This window comes from Numenius arquata, chromosome 2 (assembly GCF_964106895.1).
Source record: "Numenius arquata chromosome 2, bNumArq3.hap1.1, whole genome shotgun sequence".
In the NCBI taxonomy this organism is placed as follows: Eukaryota; Metazoa; Chordata; class Aves; order Charadriiformes; family Scolopacidae; genus Numenius; species Numenius arquata.
The window spans coordinates 5108612-5135532 of NC_133577.1; the positions used below are offsets into that span (position 1 = coordinate 5108612).

General features: G+C 39.2%; 1 protein-coding gene across 2 annotated transcripts; it reads right to left on the reverse strand.

The window, feature by feature from the left end:
* Positions 1-891: 891 nt before the first annotated feature.
* BCLAF1 (BCL2 associated transcription factor 1) lies at positions 892-26921 on the reverse strand. 2 transcript variants are annotated; one of them, XM_074144439.1, is made up of 13 exons: positions 26809-26921; positions 19598-19671; positions 17363-17486; positions 15586-16491; positions 13443-14114; positions 13160-13329; positions 10270-10375; positions 9241-9325; positions 8319-8494; positions 6966-7146; positions 3507-3653; positions 1685-1894; positions 892-1535 (listed from the first exon to the last, which is right to left on the reverse strand). In XM_074144439.1, exons 3-13 carry the CDS (start codon positions 17464-17466, stop codon positions 1530-1532), a joined length of 2763 nt encoding a protein of 920 aa, XP_074000540.1. In that variant the 5' UTR covers positions 17467-17486; positions 19598-19671; positions 26809-26921; the 3' UTR covers positions 892-1529. The 2 variants fall into 2 exon arrangements, with proteins under 2 accessions (XP_074000540.1, XP_074000541.1); XM_074144440.1 differs by lacking the exons at positions 19598-19671; positions 26809-26921 and adding an exon at positions 18413-18505 and having other exon boundaries at positions 13443-13589.

Here is a 26921-nt window from a genome sequence, read left to right on the forward strand (position 1 = left end):
GGTATCATTTGCCTAAACTTCCCCAAACATAAGGCAGGAATGACCCTTTACTAACTACCACTGCAAGGCAAATATTAATTCTATTTCCCTTTCTACACAGATGCTGGCAAATGACTGCAATCCGAAATACAATTCCTCAAATACAGTTAGGATTAGCGACAGTCCTACGGTTTCCTGCCTTTTAGTGTTTCATTTTAATAGGGCGGATGGTTAACTACTTCCTAACAGTGAAGTAATAAGAGAGCACAGAATCATAGAATGGTTAGAGTTGGAAGGGACCTTAAAGATCATCCAGTTCCAACCCCCTGCCATGGGCAGGGACACCTCCCACCAGACCAGGTTGCTCAAAGCCCCATCCAGCCTGGCCTTGAACCCCTCCAGGGATGGGGCAGCCACAGCTTCTCTGGGCAACCTCTTCCAGTGTCTCACCACCCTCACAGGAAAGAATTTCTTCCTAATATCTCGTTTAAATCTCCCCTCTTTCAATTTAAGACCATTACCCCTCGTTCTATCGCTCCACCTCCTGACAAAGAGTCCCTCCCCATCTCTCCTGTAGCCCCCTTCAGCTACTGGAAGGAGCCTTCTCTTCTCTAGGTTGAACAACCCCAACCTTCTCAGCCTCTTCATAGGAGAGGTGCTCCAGCCCCTCTGATCATCTTCGTGGCCCTAATAATACCTGACTGATCTGCTCTAGACACATGCTACAGGAATCAAGGTAGTTGTAGATAGTTACTAACTACAACTAACTGCAACCTACTGCAACTAACCACAGAGATGGGGGAGGGAACTCCAGTTTTCAGACCTGCTTCAAAGTTTCTAGCATCAGTGATTTGGAAACAGGTTTCTAAAACTCACATTCCAGAAGGGAAATAATACACTTGAAACTTCCTTGAGTATTTATACACACATGTATTAGGCTATTAAAGAAGAGGGACAATTTCACTCTCAAAATTCTTGCTGTGCTGTCTAGCACGGTGGAATACAAATCCAGGTTGATTATTGACACACTATTTAAATGGGATTCTTGTCAACTAACGTATAACCAGCATTTAGCACAACTGGTTTGTACTTCCGCTATGACTGGATCACCACCCTTAAACACACGTCATACAAAAAGGCAACATAGAAGTAGGAATTAATTTATAAAAAATGCCGCTCCAAGATTTCAGGTGTGCAGAGCTGTAAGTTTACTTCAGAATAAAACACAGACATAGGGGAGAATCAAAACTTTTAGAGTTGTACTTGACCATATATTTGGACAAAGCAGAATTACACTGCATATAACAAACAGTAAAATTTCTTAAAAGTTGTTACAAATATTTTACTTTCTACCTGTACGATCATTAACATAGTTTACTATATCAAGATTTTTTTCTAAAGGCTTAAAACAAAAACAATCCCTCTAAACTACTTTCCAACAGTAAAATTTAAGTAAAATGCTTACATTCATTTGACAACAAAAAAACATATTAAAAATGTTGTGTGGGTGGTGCAAGAGCTGCTCTTTCAGCTACAACTTTCTTCCAGGGTTACTCCTGTGGAAAGAAAGAAAGAAAACAGTCTTGTTGTAAACTGTTAATAACCAAACTCCGAAACCTTTTCAAGTGATCCCCTCCCACACCCACACAATTACTTGAATACTGCAACATAAACTATCTAATCTGCAATTCACTAAACTCTTTACCTTTTCCTCTTTGCGTCTGTCCTTTTCTTCATTATTTTCAATCGTTTCTTCTTCATCTTCCACTATGCCATCCCCTTGATATTTGTCGTGTGTCCACTTAGGACTGCTCCCTGACTTTTTGAAGTTAAAACGCCCTCTGCCACGCTGGAAAGTACCGCGGCCTCTTCCTCTTTTGGCCCAATAATCCACGCCATCATCTCTGTCGTCGTGCTACAATAACACCAGACAAGAATAAGGTTAGAACATCTCTCCAATGTACCTCTTAAATGCTGCTACTCTGTATCAAATATATACTATACATAGGAAAAAAAGCCCCACAATTAAAGAGAACTTTTTAACAGTTCAGATATATTTATCTGTAGAATACATTCTGAAGTATATCCTTGCAATTCATGATGCTATAACTAAACCCACAACAATAAAACTGTTGTTTTAAGAGATTTTATTAGCTGTGGGTCTGCTCCAATGTTTGTAACTAGTTATCTGTCACATATCTTCAGTCAGAAGGAAGAATTACTCACTAGTTTTGAGAAGAAAAAAAATAAATCAGTGATTTTAAAGAAAGAAGCTCCAGGAATGTGCCAGGATTATTTTTTAGTTTTATTTTTAATTTAATGCAGAAATAGAGTTCTTTATACTTATTAAGGAAAGGTAATTGAAGACAGTTTTCAGAAACCCTGCTTCACCTCTGCAATGTGGGACAACAGAGTTTGCCAAGTTTTTCTGACAATCATTCCATGCGCTCCAGGAACGCTACAGACAATTATTTAATATAAAATAGGTTTATATTTAAGAAGAGTGAGGTACACTTGCTTCAACATCTACTTTTTTTTTTTTCACTTGTGATTTGGAAAGAAATCTGAACTATTAAACACATACCACACCTATATAAAGCAAGTTTATTAACAATTATATAAGAACAGTTAAAGGGTGGCTTTTTTTACTTAAAACATTTTTAGAGATGAGAAAAAAATTAATAGCTACACTTAGTTATTTGTTCTAGCTATCACAGAATTTCTTCATGAATAGATGACCACATCTCTTTCTATGTTTATAGCTCAGAAGTCTATGTATGTGTGGGGAGATAGAGGAGAAAAACCTGTACAAACATCCAGATTGTGACTGCATTATTTCTTGCATTACCTGTTAAAATATTCGTGACAAACTATAATGCTATAGAAGAAAGTCTAATCTTTACCACTTAACATTTCTGAACGGTGAAACAGTATCCTTAGAAGTTTGCGTTGTTAAGGAAATCAACTGGAAAAGAGGCTACATAGTGACTGTACTACACTATTTACTGGGTGGTTACATCACCAGTCCTCCTTTCATAATCCAGGTGGGAAAGAGGCATCAAAACTAAGGTGATTTGGTTATAACTATCACCCTACTCAACTAAGAGTAGAAGGACTGCTAATAACAGCGTCGGTCTACATACATCCACAACTACTGTCAGCTTTTCCTGATCTGACACTTTTGCAGACTTCCAGACAAAGCTGAAATGCCACACAGACATACATCCAGGGAAACAGAGCACAAGCCTTTTTGGTTTAAAATTTGGTTTTAATAATTTTAGTGTGAGTCTGCCATCTTCTCCACTTACTGATGAAAGTTTTGGAGATGAATTCTCTGTCAGGCCTCAGTTATTGCCAGCCTGACGCAAAAGAGACACAAGAGAGGCAGAACCAGGCACTACAACAACCCTGATATTGTCATGATTCGGTAACTGAAGTCCCTGTCCCTACATGCATGCTACTTCTACGGTTGTAGAAAATTTGAAAAAACAAAAGCATGCATAAGATATCGAGTTCTCCACACCCACCAAGAAGTATTTCTTGCTTTTTGGGGTATATTCAGGATCCCATTCCTCTTCCTTCGGTCTCTTCTGAAAAGTAGTATTTGAGTTGCTGGGACCAGTATTTGTTCCAGCAAAGACTCCTCTGGCTCTTCCTCTGCCCCTAATTCGAAACTGATTAACCAAAATGTCATTTAATCCATTTACATAAAACCACAAAGAAGAGTTCAAGTTCTCTATTACTGAAAATGCTCTTTCTGTGCACAATTACAGTATCTGCAAGTGTAAAATCAATTTAAAATTCACATATTACCTTAAGTAATATAGTCAAGCATTCACTTTGAAATAATGATTCTATTAACTTAATTGAAACACATTTTGAGTTCTTGGCATAAATTCACCCACAACCACCAAAAAGAAATTTCCTTTGGCTGCTGGTAAACCAGTGAGTAGCAACAAAAGGTCAGAGGAAGCTTCTGAAGCTGTTCACAGACAAAAACAAACAGAAAAACTAGATTTAAAGAGGGAGCGAACTGTCAGGGGAAAAGACAGGTCATTTATGGAGTCAAGTCATTATCAGTTATGAGAAAATTACTCTAGAATATGTACAAACAATGCAGTTTTCAAAGGATATCCACCTTGCGTTAGCCAAGCATTTTCTATTAAGATTCAGAAAGGTACTTAAAGCCAAACTGGATTTCAAATTTCAAAATCTCTTTACTCAGAAAAATCAACAATATGTACTGTGCAGAGCTGCAATGTCTGAAGTGACAATCAGTGTCTTAAATATTCTACATGAATTCACAGGATTTTAAAATGTTAGGCTAGGAAGTCTCATAGCAACAAATTCCCTTAGCACGTAAAATTTCAGCTCACAGAAAACATTAAACAAGAGTTTATATTCTCCATTCAAGAGGAGAAGAAAGGTTAGGCTGGGAGGATGGACTCCTAAAAATTCCAGTGACTGCAGACCATCATTTCCCAAACAAGCCCAGTTAAAAACACAGAACTGGGTCTTCAGAGTAACTGCACAAAACCGTGACTGGAAATTAATTTCGTTTGTTAAAAATAAATATGTTCCATGAACTTAGTCCAAAAAAAGATATAGTTAACTAATGTGAAAGAAGAGTATTATGCACATGTAGTTCCACAATGCTCCAACACTTGTAGTGCAGAAGTTATGCTGGACAATTTTAAAGGATGTAGAGACAAAATGATGACAGGATTGGGGGGCAGGGGGAAGAGACAGATACCGGGATTTCCTGGTATTAGGTCTTATGATCAGATCCCCTTTAAAAGAAGTATCTAGAGCTTTCCTCCACGCTGCATTAACAGTGGTCGTCCCCCTTCAGGTCACTTTTCAGGCAAAGAAATATAGAAGGTGAAATCTACTACGGTGTTATCTTTATGGGCTTACTTACTGCAAGATCGTCACAAAAAGGACAAAGTTGATTTTCTATAGAAAGAGAAAACTTAAAACAGAACTGTTCCACAGAATTCTTTAGGAGCGAGATACTAATGACCATGTCATTAGAAGATTCTACTTATCCTTATTTCTGTGTTCCTACTTCAAAACTGTTCATGATTTTTATATACAAGAAACCTAGATTTAAACATTATAGTCTATCAGCACATGTTACTGAAAAATCATTGCTGATTTGCATGGAATTGACTGCTTGGCTTATATTAAAGTCATGTATCCAGCAAGCTACGCTCTCCCAGGGTATCAAGGCTTCCTGCTTTGGGAAGGATTCACAACCGAAACATTTTCTTTACTCCAAAAGCAAAGCAGTATTTACTGGAACGCAGCCACTATTACCCTGAATTACAAAGACATTCTGTCTTCAGTACTATCCAAGCTGTATCCCTGAAGAGAAGATCTGAGTCAATAGGGTGGCCTATTTAGATTCTCCTGTTCAGATACTCTTTGATCCATAAGCCTGTAGGTGACCATGTACGTCGTTAGGGAACGTTAACCAGTTGTTACTGCACAGTCAGAACTGGCAGTCACCAGGAGTTAAGTTAGAAGTCTATTAAATTTTCAATTTGCATCTACTTAAATTTCATGTCAAGTAGCATCTCTTTCAAGATATGTTCAGTCTGATTTTATAAAGCATTAAGGCTTCCACCAATTATTCTCTTTGAGAGGAGAAGGGGTTTTAAGCTCTATTTTTAACTCGGTGCCACTGCTTATCCAGCTAGAAATTGTGCTGATATTGTCATATTTGATGCCTACCTCATCCAAGGGTTTATATATTTATGCCACACAGCTATTCCTTAGAATAATTATATTAAAAACAAACAAGAAAGGAGGAAATTATGCATTTTTAGTGTTAAAAATTTTGAATTTTCTTCTAAGTAGCTACAGTTCTTTAGATGAAGATTCAAACCTTAACTGTAGCGTTGCACGCTCCACATGCATTTCAGACTCCTCAGGTAGTAGTTCAAAACTTCTTTTACACAACTACAAACAACTCAATGTACATTTACACTGAACAATGCCTTTTAGCATTAGTCTTAATTAGAGGCTACACGAAGGAATTATTGTGGAAGTATGCAATTAATCCTACCCACAATGTAAGTCTACTTGACATTTCTTCCCCACCCAAATGCAGAACTTGCTTTTAGAGAGAGAGTGTGTGTGTGCGCGCGCGTGTGGTTTGGTTTGGGGTTGGTTTTTTTTGTTGTGGTTTGGTTTCAGTTTCGTTCCCCCCGCCCCTTTTTAAAGTGTTCCTTATCTTTTCAAGGCCTCCTTTACCAATTCCTAGTCTTTCCTAATGCCTAACGTCTTCTACATTTCCCAATTAAATATCAGTATTTACAATTTTTACCTTTAGAATTTTTTCTGAAGACTACAGTGTTCAATATGTCACTTTCCAAATCACAATGCTAAATTCCAGAGGTAAATCAGTGAGCTTTCATGCTCACTGTGGCTAGTCCAGGTCAAAGAAACTGAAAAATAACAAGTATACCATCTCCTCTCCTCAATACAGCTGGTTTAGGGTTGATGTGTATTTTTAATTACGTGCCATTTTCTATTTAACAGAGACATCACATACAAAGGAGGGCAAAACCAAACTGAAAATGACAAGGAAAAACAGAACCTGCAAGGAGTTAAGAGGTAACAGATCCCAAGATTTAAATCCTTACAGAAAGGTAAATTTGCAGATCCTGTTTGGAAACAGCACAATTACAAAAGAGCAAGGAATATACGAGAAATAATTTTTCCTCACCCTTACACTAGGGTATCTAATGGCACGCTAATGCATATTTACACCCCAATTAACTGCTATTGGGTGGTGCTGGGGAAAAAAACCCCCAACTTTCCAGGTTTGGAACATCAGATTTAAATAATTCAAGACTCACTGTTATGAAAGAAGTCTTGCCTAACATTAATCTCTGCAACGCTTCCTGATTTTATTTGTTATACTATTACTATTGGCAAAGTGTTCATAATTTGGGGGGAAGAATCAGACAGCAACTTACAAAGGTGCCTCTTGGCCTGTTGACTCCTGCAAAACCAGAATATTCTTTCTGTTCATGGTGGGTTTTGAACTCTTCATCTCTTTCCTTCTTGCAATCCTTTTCTTCTCGAGAACTGGATGAGGAAGAAGATGGGGAGGAAGATGGGGAGGACCGAGCACGGTCTTGATCTCTTTTTTGTTTACTGAAAAATAAAAAGATACACTGTGTGCTGTTTTAAAAGTACTAGATAGTCTGTAACATGCTATACTAAAAGGGGTCTCCTTATATTTTATGAAAAAAATCTATCCCCCTTCTGGTTATAAAGTCACATATACGTTACGTTATTTCAGATGTTAAGGTGAAGTATAGTTCCACTTTCCAGCCTCCTCTTACACATTTAAACGCGCTAAATGTATATTATTGCTAGTGAGTTGGAAAGCAGTAGTCTGCAAACTGCAAATACAGTTTTTCTAGGGTTTGATGCCATGAAGTGATTGTTAAATTTTTTTTAAGATCTGCCTTTCTTCTGAGGCAGAAAAACAGAAATGAAGGGAAGAAGACCCTCAAGGCAAAGTTTTACAGTAACTTTACAAAGTTCAGTTTGCACACTCTTGAGGAGATAACGGTGTGGGCTTCCCTACGTAGATGGCTGTACGGAATTAGCCAGTGGAAGATAAACTTTAGCCAGCCAAAGTCAGAAAGTAAATGGGAAACAGGAAGCATAAGTAAAAATTCATTGTATATCCAAGGACAAAGCAGGGGAGAAAAAAAAAACCATCCCTACAGCAAGACTTAGGAACCCCACAGTGGTACTTATGTGACCCGATCTACAAGATTTTAATATTCTATTCAAAGGAAGGTCATACCTGAAGTAACTCTTACCACTGCTACACAGTATCCACTGAAATATGTTAACATTTTTTTTTTTTCTTAAAAACAGCCCCCTGGCTTTAGACAAAAATTAAATTTCCCCTTCTCACCCATGTTAAAACCTAAATATCAGTAAGAATCTCATACTCTGGGTGTTATGAGTTGAAAAAGTGCGGAATCAAGCATAACGAACCAAAGTTCTTACACAAACTGTTTATAGAAATGTACTGCATTGAAGTCCAACCTCCTGATGTAGCCTGGATAATAGGACAGATTAATTTGTCATTTTTTTTTTCAGTGTTAGCTTGCTATTCCAAAGTTTTTGTCCTCATCCACCATAAGCCGTGTAAAAGACAGATAATACATATTTGCTGTAAAACAAATAATTTTAATTGTTTAAATTTAAATGTTCCATTATACATTGAAAATTGAAAGCAATTAAGCTTTACAATTAAAAAGGCTAATTAGAAGCTAAAAACCGATAGAGGGACTTGAAATATTTACCTGTCATCTTTGTAAGATTTGTAATCCTTGTAATCTTTTGGAGTTTTCTCCTGCTTTCTTGACCCACTGGATTCCCTGGAACCCTTTGAGTCTCCTCGCTCTTTACTTCGCTCTTTTCTACGTCGGTCAATGTCATGCCGAAGATCAGCAGAATCGCACCTTAATTTTTTATCTCCCTGTAAACAAACACGTATTTTGGAACAAAATTTTGAAATAAAACATCCAGAAGAGAATATGAATGAAAAGGCAAGTTGTGCATCCATTTTCAAAAAAATAAAAAAAAAAAAGTGAGATAGAATTTACCTATTTTTCAACACACTCTTCAGGACACAAATTGACTTTAAGTGAACGCCCTTAACATACAATGGCTAGATCTAAAAAAAGAACAGCTAAGAATTTCAGTTTCAAACAAGCCTTCCCATCAAGCCAATGGGATATCTATTTTTTAATGCAGACAGACCGTAATAAATACATGGTTTGGGAGGATGTTAAAAGTATTCATTTCTTCTGGTGAATTGTTTTTAACAGAGCACAAGCATGTTTGCAATTCAAACACAGTACTCACTGACCACCTCAGTACTTCTCTCCCACCCTCTTCGATTCTTTGTCCTTGGGCAGTGAGCACCACAAAATTGCTCAAGAAATGTCCAAGAAGAAAGGAAGGGTGGGAGAAAGCTTGACCTTATACACCACATTATCAACACAGCAAAATCTTGCTATGTAAATTGGCTTCTCGGTAGTAAGTTTTACTCAAAGGGAAAAAAAACAACCATTGTTCTAAATGCAAGTACTCCAGATGTTAAATAGAAGATGATAAATAGAAGTTATTTTTTTGCATTTTTATACGTTGAAGTTCAGATTTAAAGGGAAACACAAGAAATTAAGTTTAGAAACAAAAATAGGATGTTTACTTAGAACCTACTTTTTGATTTTCTTCTTTAAATACTCTCTCTTCACCTGATAAACGGGTGTGCTTCCTCAGGGTACTTGGAGAGATGTCAATCCTCCTAAATGTAAAATAAAAGCAGTGTCTTGCCATACACGCGTGTGACTATTAATGGCCTCAGACATTTCTTTTCAACAGAAAACTGAGAAAGAAAGCATTTTTGCAGTAGAACAAACTTTTTCCATATAAAGCTCCACCATCTTAATACAGAAGCAGACTAAAAATTAAAAACTTTGGTTCTCTTGTGAAGAATAACGTGCTAAAAATACAAATACAGAAAATAGGTAGTTTCATTTTTCACATTAAGTACAGCTTTGAAGATACAAAAAATGTCTAATAAGTTATTTCAAAAGATCAGTTTATGTAGCCAGTTGAAAATCCGCTCCCCAAGAAATCGTGAACGTAGTTAACTGTAAAGTCAAAAATACTTAATAGTTGAAGAAAACTTATGAAGTTGGGTACTGAATAGGGAGAGAATATATCCTCGCATGCAACACAAGTATAGTACTCTGCATCAAAAAATTATAGCACAATCAGAAACTATGTCTGCACGCCTACCTTCTTACCTTCCAGCCTCTCAGACTTTTGAAAACAACTGCTGTAAATTAACACACACACACACACACACACACACACTAAAGTAGGACGAGATGGAGTATATCACTCTGCAGAATAAAGATGCGTGAACAGGGCTTCTTGTCATCTTCCAGACATATGCCCCTCAATATTTGAGCACTGCACGTGAGAAAAGTAAATATATCCCAGATGACATACAGAGGTAGAGAAGACATCTACTACAAAACCACTGATGAAGCCAGACATGGCTCAGATGAGTTCTCTTTGACAGAAGGGGATTTTGGTGGGGTATTTTTGGTGTTTTCTATTTACACAGAAATCGATTAATTACTCCATACAGGTTAGAAAAAATATTTTGGAGTTCTCAAAAGAAATATTAACAGACATTACTCGAAACACAAAGCATCTATGTATGCAGTTAACATATACCTATGTATTTCTGGGCTCTTTTGCCGGGTGCAGTGTTCTTCAGTAGCTTTTTGATATGCAGTGAACCTCTCATTTAGGGTCATTCCAGCTGACTTGAAGTATTGCTCTGTTGGTTACAATAGAAAAAAAACACTGTTTCGTTAGTTTAATTCAACTGACAGGTATTTTACTCCTGACAGAAAGGCAAGTAGCAGGCAAAAAACAGTATTTTCAATAAATCTACATCAGGACAAGCAAATGTGGTGTTTTCCCTATTTTTACACATTCTGTAACCCAAACAAAGTAACAGTGCACAGCATCACTGCAAGTCTACTTGTAACTATGCCATGACTGTATTATATCAAACTCAAGCATCATTTACTGATTGGGTTTGCTCATTTTCAACATTTTCCTCTAATGAAAGAGAAAGGAGCTATTTCTTAACAGTTATTTTATACTTTGCACGTAAGAGAAAATGACATTACTTTGAGTCATGAATATTCACAATAAGTACATTTTATTATTCATCTCATCTTTAACTTAGAGTTAATTCAGTGAAAACACTTAAGTAATGTATGCTTCAATAACTACACGAATGACCTAACAAGTCATTTCTTAAAAGGAATACAATTTCTTGATTTGAAGTTGTGATGATAAACGATCCAAGACAATTAACACACCTATATGTAAATAAATTCACTTAAGCATCTGGCATCTTGGCAAACTTGACAACTTCTCTGACAAATTTTCTCTTTCCTTCAGAGACAGTTAAATTAGCAACAGCAAAAGTTTTTAAACCAGCTCAACAAATGTGTTTAAATGTAATATAGAAATACATAAAGTCATGAGCTATGAAATGTTACATATGAAGCAAGCTATCCGCTTAACAGGTCAACATACATCTGTATCAACTTACCGCCCGGCATCCAGTATTTGTCTCATAACCAACCATTAAAACTTGAAACGGCCACTACAAGGGTAGTGCCTCAATCATAATTCCATCAAACACAGGAATTTGAGCTAGCAACTCTGTTTTTATGCCATTTTTTGCCAGGAAGACAGAAGGTTCAACTTTGCCTGTTTGGCATCTGTATCTTTCAACAGCTATTTTACTTTTGTAACATGGATTTTGCCATTTCAAAACACATTCCAGGACCTAGTTACAATGAAAAAGAAAACATCACTGGGCATTTTCAGCTCTACATTAATAAAGAGCTGTTCAGACTGGTCGCATCACACCAATAATGAACATAACTTCAAGTTGTCAAAAGAGTTACTAAAAATCTGATCACAGACCACAGTAAATTTGAAACTTAAAAGAGAGGTTCTGCTTTCATAAACAACCATAACTGTACATATTCTAATAACTTGACCAGATAGGCTGTTAAAACTGTTACATTTACCAGGTACTTGTTTAACATACAAAAGTTTACAGAAAAACAGTCTATTCTGTGATCAGCATGTGAGAGTTTTTCAGGAATATTATTTCACCTACAGCCTACATATGTACCATATAAGCAAAAACTTACAGAAGCTCTCATTGGACTGAGCCTTAAATCTCTTTACATATCAATAAAATAGATACTTTCACAACAAAGATCATTATACTCTAAACAGCTGTACCAATAAGAATTTTTTTTCATCTAATACATTATCATAATCTATTATTGTTGGCTATTTACTTTCTTCTTTATAAGCAATTCAAAATGCAGGAAATCATTTGGCCTCAGTAATCTGAATTTTGTCAACAAAACAAGACTTTTAAGGGAACCTTAGCACATACTTCTAGCATGCAAATCTTTGCAATTTTAGAAGCTAAAGCATCTTAAAAAACAATGCTTACAGAGAGATATGCTCAATGTGGTCACCTAATTAAGCATTTCCACATTCCCCCTTTGCCTGGTGATACAGCAAAATTATCTTCTACCAGCAAATTTTTCCATATTATCTCAGTAAATTAAACACAAGAACAAGACAACAGCCCAGTGAAATAAAGTAAATGCTATGGAAAAAACAGATTTAAAAAAAAACTCTCCAGGTATCCCCATGGGATTTTAAGGAATTATCTATCTATTTTTCCATCAAAAAACTTTGACAGGATACATGTCCCAAATGAAATGCATCTACTTTGATAATTTGGGTTTGTGTTTCAGTGTTTTTTTATTTGGGGTTTTTTTTTTTGGTTGTTGGTTGGTTGGCTTGGGGTTTTGGGGTGTTTCTATTAAGCAACAGCCACTACTGTTTAAATCAGAAAATAATTAGGGTATAATTAATTTAATGGAGGGTTACTAAGCCACTGCCAAGTTCCTGTAAGTAAAATTCATGGCTCCAGCACTACAATACCCTCAAATAGGAATAAAATGAAATATCTCAGTGTATTTTGTATCATTTAGAGCACAGTTTTCCTTACATCCTATTATTTTGATAGAATAAGAACACAGAAATGAGCTCTGGGGTGCTCTAAAAGGAATGCCATTGTATTTACAGTGCAAAGGACATCTGCCAACCCACACTGCCCCACTTCATATAAAATTGTGTGTTAGAGCCATTAAAATAACACCAAGTAAGAAAAGACTGATGAATGTAGTATTTTTAAACTACACCAAAAAATATTAAAAATTAAAAAAAAAATAAAAAAAAAATCAAACTTTATATACTACTTAGGCTCAAAAATGTATCCAGAAACAGAGTATAACTGCTATTATGCTCTGCATTGCTGGGTTTGGTTTTTTTTTGATTCTAGCTTCTGGGACTATTATTTTTCTAAGTATTTTTATGTGCACCTCAAAAGAAAGAAAGTCTGACTGAAGCAATGTTAAGAGAGGGCTGAAAACTTTCTGTACTAGAGACAGCAAACAGGCTTAAATGAAGTTGTCAGACGTGTACTGGGTATGATAAACTGAATACATACCTTTGACATGATGAACCAAGGACACAATGTGCTGAATAAATGACTCTGACGTGCTTTTGCTGGCCTGTGGCAACTTAATGTGGTCAAAGATGGATCGGAACTCTTGCTCCTTCTTGACGGAATGGACAAGAGTGCTAGCAAGCAGCCTGTCTTTAGTCAAGGAAGCAGGTCTAAAATGCATCAACAACAAAAAAAGACACACAAAAAGAAACCGCTAGTTTAAATAAAAACGAATGACACTACAGGCAGGTGGAGAACCACAGTGTAAAGTGGAATAATTTACCTATTGGAATCATCAAGAGGTACCGGTGCCATTTTGAGTTTAACTTCAGGACGATGGGAGTCACTGGCTATCATTTTGATCCTAAGTGGGCTCTCCTCTCTGAAGGTGGATTTTTCTCTCGCATCCAGATTCTTGTGTAGAGGGGGACTGTAATCAAAGAGTTCTTTGAGCTTTTCAGACTTTACCTGCTCAGGTGACTGAGTTTCTTTCTTCATCATTAGTCTCTCAGAACTCTTGTCTTCTTCCTTGTGCTTATCTTTTGTTGCACTAGGCCTTTCCACTACATAGCTAGTCTCTTTAAGCTTATAACTTTTCTCATCTCTAAATCCATCGCTCTCTCTATTGCCCTTGATTGGTATTTTAGATTTGTATTTGGTTCCTTCCTCCTCAGCATTCCGGTGAGATGCAGTAGGAAAATTTTTACCCTGATCTGCCAGGACAGACTTTCTGAACTGTCTGTAATCCTCTGTCTCCTCTGTGTCCTCCCCTTCAGAGTCATTAAACTTTTCTTTCCCAGTCTCTTTATCAACGAAAAAATCTAAAGTCTCCTGTTCCTCCCATTCCCTTTCTCCCTCTAACCTCCCTTTTTCTGATCCTCTCTCCTTCTGGGCCTCCTTCTCCCTGGTATTACCCCTATCAAGCAGGTATACTCTAGACTCTTCATCTGTGTACCTGTGGATAGCAAAGAAGAGACTGGTAACTCTGGATTGCATTCATTCCAGTTCACTTGCATTCCTCTTTTGTGTCAATTCCACACCAAGAAGAAGAAAATACATTCCTCTGAGCAATTCAACTTCAGCATGCAACGTTTCGCACACCACTAACACTGTACCCACTGTCATTTATGTGCTACTGGAGGCATCTGCAGGATATAATGCCTTTCTGTAGAACACCTAGAAATTCTCTGCTTGAGTTTATAAAAAAAGAAAGGTAGTGGTTTGTTTGTTCTTTCTTAATCGGTACCCAGTTTCACATTCTCTTACACCAATCATTTTTTCCGTCAAATTCAAATGAAATTTGATAATTCAGACTGCAATTCATTTTTTTTACTTAAGTGAAAAAGTTAGAGGAGCACCATAAAAAAAAAAAGTGAATGGTTTTTCAAGATACTGCACATTTCCTAAGAGAATTCGAAAATCTGACACGCACTTAATGCAGTCACCATATCGTGTACAAGCAGGGAACCTTTAGAAGCCAGCTCTCCTTAACACAGAAACACACCAATTATTTCAGCCACTGCCTTATCTATACACTATTTTCACATCGGTCCTAACACGTTCACCACCTCCAATACACCTAACCCAGGGGAAGTCGTATTTTTGATCTTCTAAGCGGTATACTTTTTACATAATAAATCACTGACTGGCCAAATTCATTTAAAGAAGTCTACAATCAAACCTATATAGCATAGTCACAGCTCTGCTCTATTTATAAGAAATTCACTGAAGTACAAGTCACATTAGAAAGGAACAATCTATTGTCAGTGAGATTTTTGCAGCTTTTAAAATTACTACTGTATCAAACATTTGAAGAGCAAATTTGAGAAATCTACGTTAATTGAAAAAATATACATTCAACTTTAAATATTTTGTCCTCCACATCAATAGAATTATGTTCCAAGAATACCAAGACCTACCCTCTTTAATATGTAATGCAAGTCAAGGCAAAGTTGTCATATTGCACCACACCATTAGCAATGGACACTGCTTACGCTAACAAAGAAATCATTGTACAATATCTGCATTTTTAGACTTCCAGAAGATTTGCATTTCAAAATACATGAAGCATTAGAATTTCAAAATACTTGAACAGAATTCGCTATCAAACAAGTCTGATGCACTATTCCAATTAAGATTTTTCTTAACAGTAAATGGAATATAAGAAAATACACCACAATGGAAAAGCACAAACCAGTATTTCCTCTAGGATACATGTCCCTATCTCCTCTGCCAACAGCTAAGAACCTGAAGCATCTTAGGAGGAAAAGGCATATGTTTCAAGCTCAATTCCAACCAGACTAAAATTAGTAGTGTTTATTCCATATTGGGTCTTTCAAGGCACAGTGATGATCTTGTCAAAACTCTGTAACCGACAGCATTTTAAAAAAGAGGCAATGTCAGGCTTCTAATTTAAAAATTCTTACCTTTTCATAAACTTTCCACCTTTTGCAGCCTCCTGTTCGCCACCCTCAGGATAAAATGACCGCACTCGAGCCTCCTCACGGGGAGCGCTCTGTGATGGGATTGTCTTTGCAGGGCTTCTCCTCGAAGGGATGTGATGCAATGGGCTATTCTGAGAAGGACTATAACGGCTAGAACCATTTCCAAGAGAACCAGAGCCAGACCTCTCAGGACTATGCTGAATGGAATGGGAATGTTGAGGTGTGTCCTTTGCTGAATGGGCTGTACTAAGCAAAGGGGCATCAGAGCAAGATGAACTCTGACTGGGTGGGGTGGCAATAGAAGGGCTATGGGGTGACCTCGGACTGTTATCATATGCTGAAAGGCCAGGCCAAATGTCGCCAGAAGCTGCTGATGATTTGTTAAAATCGTCAAGAGACTCTGATGGGTCATGTTCAAATGTATCTTTCTGTTCATCTTGTGATTTATTTTTCAAAGGGCTATCTTGCAAAGGAGCCCCTTCAGTTTTCTTTGCCTGCTTTTCCAGAGACGCGCGTCTTTTGGAAGAGACAGGTGATTTGCTGTATGGGGATGAAGAACGAGATGAAGAGGACCTTGGGGACCTGGAAGATCTGTAAGATCGACGAGATCTGCTCCGGGACCTCTGGGAAGACACAGACCTTCGTTTTGGACTTCTGGAACGTGAACGGCCACGCCTAGGGCTTCGGGAGTGTCTTCGGTTCCAGACAGGCCTATAACCTCCACGATGGTATCTACCACCTCCTCCTTGATAATACCCTCTACCTCTTCCTCTGTAACCATAGGGACGTCTCATTCCTCTATTATTTCTGTAATCTCTGCGATAATCTCTAGAATAAACGCGATCCCTGCTGCGAGATCGTGAATACGTCCTTGACCGAGACCTAGAACTAAAATTAAAAAACAAACATTAACATTTGACAATTGAAGAATTAAAAAAAAAAGATATAAAAGCAGTGCCTAGACACTAAATGCTAGATTTCTCAAATGCAGTCAGAATGGTAAAGCAAGCAGACCAACAGTCTTAAAGTAACTTCTACAATCTACTTTTACTTATTATTTCCGTCCCAAAGGATTATAGTAAACATGTCTATACTCCTAAGGACTGTGAAACTTAGACTTCAGCATCGCATGAGTAAGACATTACCAGCCTCCGTGGCCTACACTGCCATTTTATTAGAGATTATCACCACTCTGGAACGTGGCATTCAGCTCCTCAGCCACCACAGTTCCCAGCCTGGAACGTGAAGTTACATGACCCCCAGTTTAACACAGCAGCTGATAAGGCAGTAAAAATTCAATTCAACCACTTCTTTTATGGGAGACAGTAATGTCCACCAGTAAGAAAGATGAGGAAAAGGCTGGAGGTAACTCAGAAGATAAGATATAGCAAGGCTTATCTGCTGAAGCCTTAAGTTACTCCAGATCTGAAAAGCTGCACGAGAAATACAGAACAAATCACACAGAGACTGGACAAAGAAAACATCACGTGAAGGGGAAGGGGAGAATCAAACAAGCCACAAATCATGAAGAACCATTAGCATTCTGAAATTATCTTGAGACACAGGAAAAGAGCAAAACAGCCAAGTATCAAACAATCAAAGTAACAGAAACCACATTCAAAGCAGAATTTACCTACTGCCTACAATGAAATAAGACCCCAGGTTCACTTTTGCCACAGCATCATGCAAGTGAAAAATAATTTCCAGACAAAAGCTAATATATTAAACCAACTTCTCAGGCAGTAAGACATCAATTTACCTGTATCTCTTTTTTCTAGAATGTGATCTGGATCTTGACCTAGAGCTGGACTGAGACCTGGACTTCGATCTTGAAGAATGTGATCTAGAGTTAGATCGACCCATTTTTCCCAGCAGATATACTCCTGCCCAAAAGGAAAAGCAGTGAGGGGAGAGGTCAAAAAAAAACACAAAAAGGAAGCAACAATTTAGAATCCATGTAAATCATATAAAGGAGTAAAATTTGTATATGCTAAAATGAGAATATTAGAAAGAGGTATAGAATTTCCTAAACAAAAGAACTCTGAAGACGATATGAGTACATTTATTAGTAAATTAACAGCTCAACCACATTTTAAAGAATTTAACGTAGCTACAGTGCACACAGTTCTTCTGAAAAGATGAAGTATAACAGTAAAAGGTTTTCCAGATTTAACTGCAAACTGATCCTGTAGAAGCAGAGAGGAAGCAACAGAAGAAACGCTTCTGCAAATTAAGGCAAGAGATATGTGAGTCTGGACAATTAAATGTTTTAATGTATTTTAGAACAAAATTCTTGCTATTTGTGTGGCTTAACATTTCCTTGCATTTCCAATGCACCAATCCTTCTCTGGAAGGACTTTCTAGTCCCCTACAATGTACCTTTTACATAAGCAAAGAAAAAGCCCTGAAGTATTCTGTCCAGCAGTTGTTGGTTTGAGCCAGGGGTATTATTTCTCTTAAACACATGTACTAAAGCTAATCACTCTGATCCGATTTTCCACCGGTCAATATGCCCACCCTGCATCTTTTTAGGTTAACATTGCTTTTTAAACTACTTTAGGTTAACATTGCTTTTTAAACTACATGTAAATGCATGGCCAACTTAAAGATTTTTAATAACTAGTTAAATAATATGGCTTGCAACAGAATTAAACATTTTTAAGCTGAAATCAAGCTACGAAAACTACAGTTGATTATAAAGCAATGAATCCTAAAAGAAACTCATAGTAAACCACCATTTCTTCTTATGTACAGTCATAATAAATACTTAGAATTAATTAGCACTAACCATAAAAAAAAAAATACACACCTTTTCCTTCTCTTTTCAGATCAGTGGCTAAAAATCCCCAATTTAATTAATAAAAACTTTGACCCATTACCATTTTCTTTTGAAATTGCCCAGCTTTAAAAAAAAAAAAAAAAAAAAGGGTCACATTAGACAACCTGAATATAAACTGTGGACAAATAACTACACATTTTCAGGCCTTTGTATGCTCAGTATCTATAATCATCATTGTTTAATAATAATTAAAACAAAAAATGGAAGAAACAGACATTTGGCTTTTGTATTGCGAACAAGCATGAAAGCCTAAAATTACTGCACTGAAAATACAAGCTCAACACAACAAGCACTTTATGTCACAAGGTACTTTATATAATCTTTCTTGTTACCTGGGTGATATTTCAATTATGTAAAGACAAATAAACAGCATTAGAGCTCAATTTGAAGTTAAAAAAAATCAGACATTTTAGACACATATAAGTGAACCTAAAAGAAAAAGCAGACTGAATCTTCCCCGATCAACTAGTCCCTCCTGCCCCATATGACGCTCCCCACCACAGCAGCACAAGAGCTTGCGCGGCCCCAAACAGATGTAACCTCATCTGAAACTAACCCAGCAAAAAATTACTTTTAACTTAAACAAGCTTTCCATTTAACTAAGAAATATTCTTTACCTTGCAGAAGAATAATATGTTGAAAGTTGTCTTTTATTGGCTCCTTCCATTAAAAAGCAAATTTACATAACCTACACTCAGAAGATGGTTTCTAATTCATTGCGTTCAATTAAACTCACAGGAAACGGCTTATAATCTCTTATGCTTGTCTACTCACAGACAACATAAATTTAGAGTTTTTAAACTGTCGTAAGACATGAAGTATATCAATTTTCCAAAAGTGATAGGAAAAAAACCCTGGGTTTTTTGCTATTATGTAATTTTCAGACAAACAAGTTTATAATACAACCCAATCTCAGCTTTAAAGTAAGTCTGGTTTATTTTTCCTGTATTCAACAACAACATTTATACATTCCCATTCTAAGTACAAGTACGTATATACTGTATAATAGCTGAACTTTACAAGGCTAATTTCAGAAAGTTTTATATGTTTCAGTTTCTTATCACAAGCATCAATTTTAGGAAAACAAAATCAATTCTCATTTTAAATGGTTGGGTTCAATGAGAACATTTAAAAATACAATTAAGTTAATCTTACCTCAAGCCGTCAGCTGGTGCCAATGAAGTATTTATTTCAAAACTCTGTATTTGTGCTTTCAGCAATACTGATCCCTATAGAACAGAAAAAGAGACTGTCAAAGACATGAACTTTTACTAAAGGGCAGGTAATACCTTTTGCTTAAATGGGTACAAACATGAATCTGTTTGTCGTGAAAAGACACAACATTTAAGAAATGGCAAATTCACTCTTGGACTCGGTGAAGCTGTACGTTAAGATTGGAGCAGCTCAAGAGGTAGCTACTGCCCAAGGGGCAAATCCAGCTCCCCTCCCATACATCTCACTCCTCCTTCAGCCTTGCTACAGGGCTGTACAATGCTCTATCCTCACCTTCACAACAGCCCTGACACCCTTTGGGTTCCTCAGTGAGCAGGCTCTTGGTAGCCAGAAATCACTTTTGCATGGCTAGGTTATGGAACTGGCTTAATGACGGGGGCAAACAAGTGCCAGAGCTGGATTAGGGGGGAAAGAAGAGCACGCAGTCAGGATGAAGGGGCAAAAAAGACAGTGGCAAACTGTTAGACCAGTTTGAACTCTTAACATACAGCTTTGCACTTCACTGGAGCCATCTTTTTCGGAAAAAAAAATAATATTGGGATGAGGACTTAGGACAACAGCAAAAGCTTTATCTTTAGTTTTCTCTGCAACATTTATACAAACATTACTCTGTTAAACCTTCTTGTTTAAAATGTATACATAAAAGAGTTTACTTAAATAACCAACATCTCCTTCAAAATTAAGCTTTTACAGGTATACAGAAACAAAGCATAATTGTAATCATGAATTCGGTCTCTGAAGTACAAACTTTTCACTGGCCTCAGCTTTTAATTACCTCAAAGCCCTAAGACTGTGTATACGTTTGTAGTCTGACTCAACATTAAGCAAGTTTTCCAATCCCACTCAAGCAACTCAGAATTTTGTCTAATTCAATACAGACAGGATGGATCTCCCAGAAATTCTGCATCTCAACAAGTTATTCATTAAAGCCAAAGCCTTAAGACATCCATTTCTCCTAAATGATCCTCTCACACTCGTTCACAGATTTTTTCAATGTTTTCTTCATCTAAAGAAAGAAATGTAGCACTCGTGTTCATAAACACTGCTTTCAAAAGTCCACTTACCATTCACTAGTAGTGACCAAGATATTTCCAATTTCTACAAAATATATGCTTTAATATGATTAAGTTTTTACTTCTCATCATCAGCAAGCATGAGTCTCTGAAGGAGCACAGTAGTGTATCGGACCATTTCAGATCTTGTCTAGACAAAAGGTGAGATGGTATTAGCTAGTAAAGGTTAATTAAGGCATTCAGAAGTCTAGTACAGAAAAAGAAAAACTTCAGCAAATGGATGAAGTTCAGTCTGAGATTTAAATCAATGCTTATATCATCTCTACTTCCAAGGTTTAAAAACAACCTGTTGGTGTTAGCTGAAATTCAAAATCCTAATTCAGACAAGTCTTTAGATCCTTAGGATATAGAGCAAGATAATTACTTCACCTTTAAAACCTCTAGGCAGAAGACAAGATCTTAAATTACTATAGGTCAAACTCCAGCAGTCAGTTCCATACCGTTTCAGGAACATTTTGTAGCAACTGGCAAAGGTGACAAGCAGCTACACTTTTTTTTTTTTTAAGTTAGCCATTGGATATGTCCAACCCTGGCAACTAAAATACATTTGCTATCCTTCTCCCTAATTTTTTTTTTAAAGGAGTAAGGATATAACATTTTAAAAGAAATGAGTTTTGAACAGAAAACCTTAAATACTGAATTAAAAAAAAAAATAAAATCAACTATTTGCAGCTTTTGTTTCCATTCAATTGTAATGGGTAAAAGATTGACACACAAAACCCCCTTTCCCCTTTTCCAAACAACCCTCATACTTAGGAACAGATTTGAAAAGCCTACACAGCTGTTTTTTGGATAAAGGTTTGCCTGTGTAAATACTTTTACAATATGCATGAATCTAAAATTTGACTAACCTCTATTAAAAGTAATTTAGAGAATAGTGGTAGATACAGAAATACATAAGAAAACAGCTCCTTTAGAACAGTAAACTTTTACCCGCTTCACACTTTCACAGATAAAGTACACATTCCTCTGAAAGCATCAAAATTACAAAATATTGTTTCACAGGATCAAACAATATCACCCACAGCCCCTTCTGTGCTCACTGTCAGTCTGTAGTGGCTACACCATGGCAAGTAAGGGCATGAATGGTAAAGGACAATGAAAAAGAGGTGCAACATCATCTATTGCTACACAACATCAATCACTAAATCAAAAGACCAATTGCCCCTCTCCAGCGCATGCAGCTTTTCTCTGGACTAGTCTCAGAAGAGACCCAGAGTCTGCCAAAGGGGTGTATTAAGAATGTAACACAAGATGTCATCACTAACATCGAGTATTTTTAAGAGAGGACCATGACTGCTGGGCACACGGGCTACACCTGAAACAAGAGGGCTGTAATTCACATGCTTTCTGCAACTCAAGCTTCTTTTTTCCTTGCTTTCTGCCCTAAATACAGGAATAGATGCTTGGCTCGCAATCATTTCACTCTTGTGTTAGAAAATCTGCATATTACAAAGGAAGCTGCTCTAGCGCCACAGTATTTTAAAGCAGAAAAAGTCAGCACTACTAGTTCAATGAAACAGTCCCATCTCTGCTATCCTTTGTTTCCTCATACTCCTGATGATCTTCTCCCTTATGCCAGCACAAATATTTCTGCAGCCACATAGTGAATTAGATCAGAAAACGTATGGACCACCTGGGTTCGTTTCAAAACGAATGATTTTTCCAATACGGTTCATGATACAGCCCCCCAAACGTTTGGACCAACACAGGGAAGCTGCAATAGCAGCCAGACAGGACTGCTTCTTTGGGGAGCACTGAAATCTTAAAAGCTTCCCTGAAACTAGCTTGGCACAGACACCAACAACAAACAACAAAATTAGAAGTTAAGCTTTTTAACAGTACTTGCAAGCAGCTTAAAAAAAACAACCAACCAAACACACACACACACACACACAAAAAAACAAAGCACACACCAAAAAAACCACCCACCCCCGAACAACCAAGTCTTAACACAGAAACCTAGACATTTTTTAAAAATGCATAGTCCACCACCTGTCAGATACTGAGTCACGTTCATGAACAACAAGGGAGTCAAGTGAAGTTCCTTAACAATGTAGCAGCATCTTTGGGTGTCTTAAATCAGTCTCAGCCAGCAAGCGTGACCATACACAACAGAACCAGGCCTATCCCACTGCAAGCAACACAATAACGAGGAAGTAAAATATCACCGTTAGCATTTGCTATGTTTAAAGGAAAAATGAAGAAAAAAGAATGTTTCCAGTTACCTTTTAAATATTACATTTTAAGAGTCTTTACTACACCACTGATGTTACATTTTCCTCAGAGAGCACAGACATTTTAGGACAGTTAATCACCACTTACATAACAAAACACTGATTCCTCTTAGCTTTATTATTTTAGCTATACTTCATTTATAGTTATTTAGTAGTCCATGTTTCTCTTGCTTAAGCAGCAGTTGAAAGCTGTCAGGAAGATTTAAGTCAAAATCTTGTTAAAGTAATTCACAAGCTGTTGCCAAAATGCATTTTTCATTCAGAGATTCAGGCTTCAAAAGAAATAAGGATTATACAAGCAGGATAAAACAAAAGGGGATAGGACAGCCTTCAAGAAATCCCACAGAAATTTAACATTCTCTCATAATACATATGCTGAATTAAAGAAAATCAGTCTTATTGAGACAGTACTGCAAGGCATCTATTCAGTGCTCGTACATCTGCCATGCTTTCTTATCCATTCTTTACCACCATCCCCACCCCCTTTTTTTTTTTTTTTAATGCCCACAAACTTGACAGTGACACATCACAAATGAGTATAGAATGCATTTAATTAGTGACTGTAAACCTGTATCACTCAGATCAACAATGACTAGAACCCTACAAATACTAAAATACCTTGGCAAATTTGCCCAAGCTATCTTGGAAAGCACAAATAAGAGCTGGGTAGTATATTCTCCCTCTGTTTTATATTCTTGCTATATAATAGTATCTTCATAATATCCACACAAAGACAAAACAGAGCCATGTTAAGAATCACAGCGTGAAAAGTCAACTGGAACAATAAAACATACAAAGGCCTTTTTTCCAAATTCATTCATTTCTTAAATTGCAAATATTTCATATTGTTTTCTATAAAGTCAAAAACCAGCATCCTAGTAACAGTAAAACCAGCTCTACAAAACCATCATATGACTGGTAGCTGTTCTTTTATGTAATACTATTGGCAAACAAAAGCATGTTTCTCCTCTAACTAAAAACACAGAAATCAAAGCAACTGTTTCTAAGAATTTTGTCAATACACACAAAGGAATTAGCATGCTTTTAGATAACACCTTGTTTTGATTAGCCATTCTTGGTTCTTTTTTTTTTTTTTGGTTTGTGTTTTAAACACTGTGTTTTCATATCCCCTTACACAGTGGTTTCCCCAATCTCTTTGCAATAAACTCCTGAGCATGCTGCCGCAGAAAAGGCTGTCTTCCCTCCCTCATTTGTTCCAAGACTGGTATCCATATAGGTGACTGGTGAGCTGGAGCAGTGAACTGATCCAGAAGAAAAGTACTCTGGAAGGAAAAGACAAAGCTGACTTTTCAGCCCCATCACCTCCCAGATCTCATTCACCACAAGGCTGCACAGCGGCCAGTGCCAGCACAACGAATAAGACAGCAATGCACTTTTTCAAAATACCTTTGGGAGAAACTCTCACACAGATAAACAGAATACAGTTGTAACCCTAAGGCTTACTTTCTTCAGTAGTTTCCTCCACCAATGTTCTCCGGCATTCCTCAAAACCCCAACACCACAATCTCTCCTTGACAACCAGCCTAAATCTAATCCGTCCAAATACCTGCACCCTAGCTCCAAACAACAGCTCCCTGCTGACCCTTTCGAAATTCCTACAACCACTCCAAGTTTTCTGCATCCCCAATAGCAACAGGCCCTTCCCCATGCCCCTGTTTTCCCCTTCCCCCAAGAAAGATTTCCTCGGCCACAGCCTTCACCTGAGGAACTGCTCCTTACAGTCACGCCCGGAGAACTGATATACGTAACACATTTAAACCTCTTCCTGCCGTTCAGCACAGCCCGTCACTCAGCATCAAAAGGGAGGAGTGGGAGGAAGCAATTCCTACCCTCCCTGCCACAAGAAACTCCACGCTTGGAGCGCACCTCGCCAGCAGAGCCTTTACCCCTTCTTGTTTTTTGTTTTCCCCACTTCTGTTTAAAGCAATGAGATTATCAGAGAGGAGGAAAGAGGAGAAAGACAACAGCTAGACAGCATTTTCCTGGAACCCCACGCTCTTTAATCAATTCTTCCCACACTGAGAACAACTATTCCGAGGGATGTTTATATGATATACAACCATTACTCAAGCAGTGACTACTTGCAGTTTCAAAAACTCCTTTGTTTTGCATGCCCCAGGGTCTTACTATCATAAAATGAAACTGTTAAGGTAAAACTTTGATCTCAGAGATAAACAAGTGACAAGCTGGACTGACTTGGTACAGGATCACCACAACCCCCAAAACAAGAATCTGATTTTCATCAGAAAATTTAAGGCAAAAAGTAGGGGGCTTACAAAGAAAAGAAGAAATAAAGGACAAGATCCTGCAAAGACTGTGTACTACAGTATGATCAACACTCAGAATGTAATAGCCCCTTTCAGTAAGGGGCATAAAACCCACCCCAGCCCCTCACGGGCTCCTGCGGGCGTTTGGGAACGCGCAGGGAAGCAAGCGGGAGCAGAGCATTTCAGGCACAAGCGCTTGAACCGCAGTCATGCCCGAAGGGAAGTTCCTCTAACGAGCGTACAGGCTGATCCAATGCCGGGAAGCATCCTTTCACCCCGGCACCCTTTCCCTCCTTAGAGCGGCGCCCGGGGAGATAACGGGGCGATTTTACAGTCCTGCAACCGGCGCTGTACGGCGACCCCCTCGGGCCCATCTCCCACAGGGAGGGCGCAAAGGCTGCGAGTCCGGGTCGGAGGCCCAGCGGGACAGGCCGCCCATTCCCACCCACACCCTCTCCATCCTAAGCGGCCTTCCAGAAGCCGCGAACCAACCTCAGGGCAGCTCCACCGCCGCCTCCCCTTCCCTCTCTACCTTCGCTCCCCGGGGGCGCCGTCCAGGCCCGGGGAGGAGCGACGCCGCCTCAGCCCGTCTCCCGCAGGAGGCGGCGGCAGCGGCGATGGCCGGTGTCGGGGGGAGGGTGTATGGGGGGGTGTGGGGTGTGGGTGGCGGTGGCCGCCGGGTCCCTCCCCGGAGGAGCGGGGAGGCCGGGCCCGTCGCCCCAGGGTCTGGCGTGGAGAAGAGAGGCGGGAAGTGGGGGAGGGTGGGATGGGGGGGGCGCGGAGGATAATGGCTGCGGAGCACCCAGGTCACGCGGCGGGGAAGGGCGGGACGGCGCGGCGCGCGCGGGCAGCGCGAGGAGGGTGGGAGGAGGGAGGGCTGCTCCTCCTCAGCCTCCCCCCGCCATTTTCCGCTCCCCCTCCTCCCCCCCCCCGACCGTGGCTCCTCACGCCACCGGGGTCCCACCAACCCACCCCCCACATCCCCCGCCGCGGCCACTTTCACCTCCGCCCCTTCCTCACCTGACGGGCGGAACTCCCGGCGGCCCCGCTCCCTTATGGCAGCACGGCGGCCATTTCCCGTCTCGCCAGAGGAAAAGACGCGGAGCGCAAAGGGAAAAAGGGGAAAAAAACCACCATAGAGAGCGGGGGGGGTGTGTGTGTGTGTGAACGGCCGCCGGCGCAGCTGCGTCACTTCCGCCCCGGCCCGGGGGAAAGGCCGGTACCCCTAACAGCCCGCCCGCCATCTTGGTTTTGGGTAGTCGTCCGCAAGGAAGATGGTGGCCCGCAGTCCTGGCGGCCGGCCGCAAGCCATCCCCTCCCCGGCCCTGCGGTCCTGGGGGAGCGGCGTGGCACTGTCCTACGTACCCCCACCCTGCCTTACGGCCGGGAGCTCCGTACCCCGCCGGCTGCAGCTCTCGCCTCCTCCCGCACTGCCGCGACTGAAAGCTGGCGCCTTTTTAACTTCCCCAAAGAACGAGCCGAGGGGATCGGGGCCTTCCCCCCCCCCAGACCGGCCCGGGCCGCCGCCTGGTTACCTGTCGGGCGGGGTGCTCGTCCATCCACGGGAGCTGCGTGGAAGGGCTGGTCTCTACGGCGGAGTCCGGCCGAGGGATCACCGCCCAGCGGCATTGGTGCCCCGGCGCGGCAG

Excerpts from the sequence above, each read along its gene's own strand:
- BCLAF1 (XM_074144439.1), bottom strand. The coding sequence starts at position 17,466 with ATGGGTCGATCTAACTCTAGATCACATTCTTCAAGATCGAAGTCCAGG. Across the intron at positions 10,376-13,159 it reads CTTGGTTCATCATGTCAAAG|AGCAATACTTCAAGTCAGCT; the intron begins GTATGTATTCAG and ends TGTAACCAACAG. Across the intron at positions 7,147-8,318 it reads AAATCTTACAAAGATGACAG|TAAACAAAAAAGAGATCAAG; the intron begins GTAAATATTTCA and ends TTTATTTTTCAG.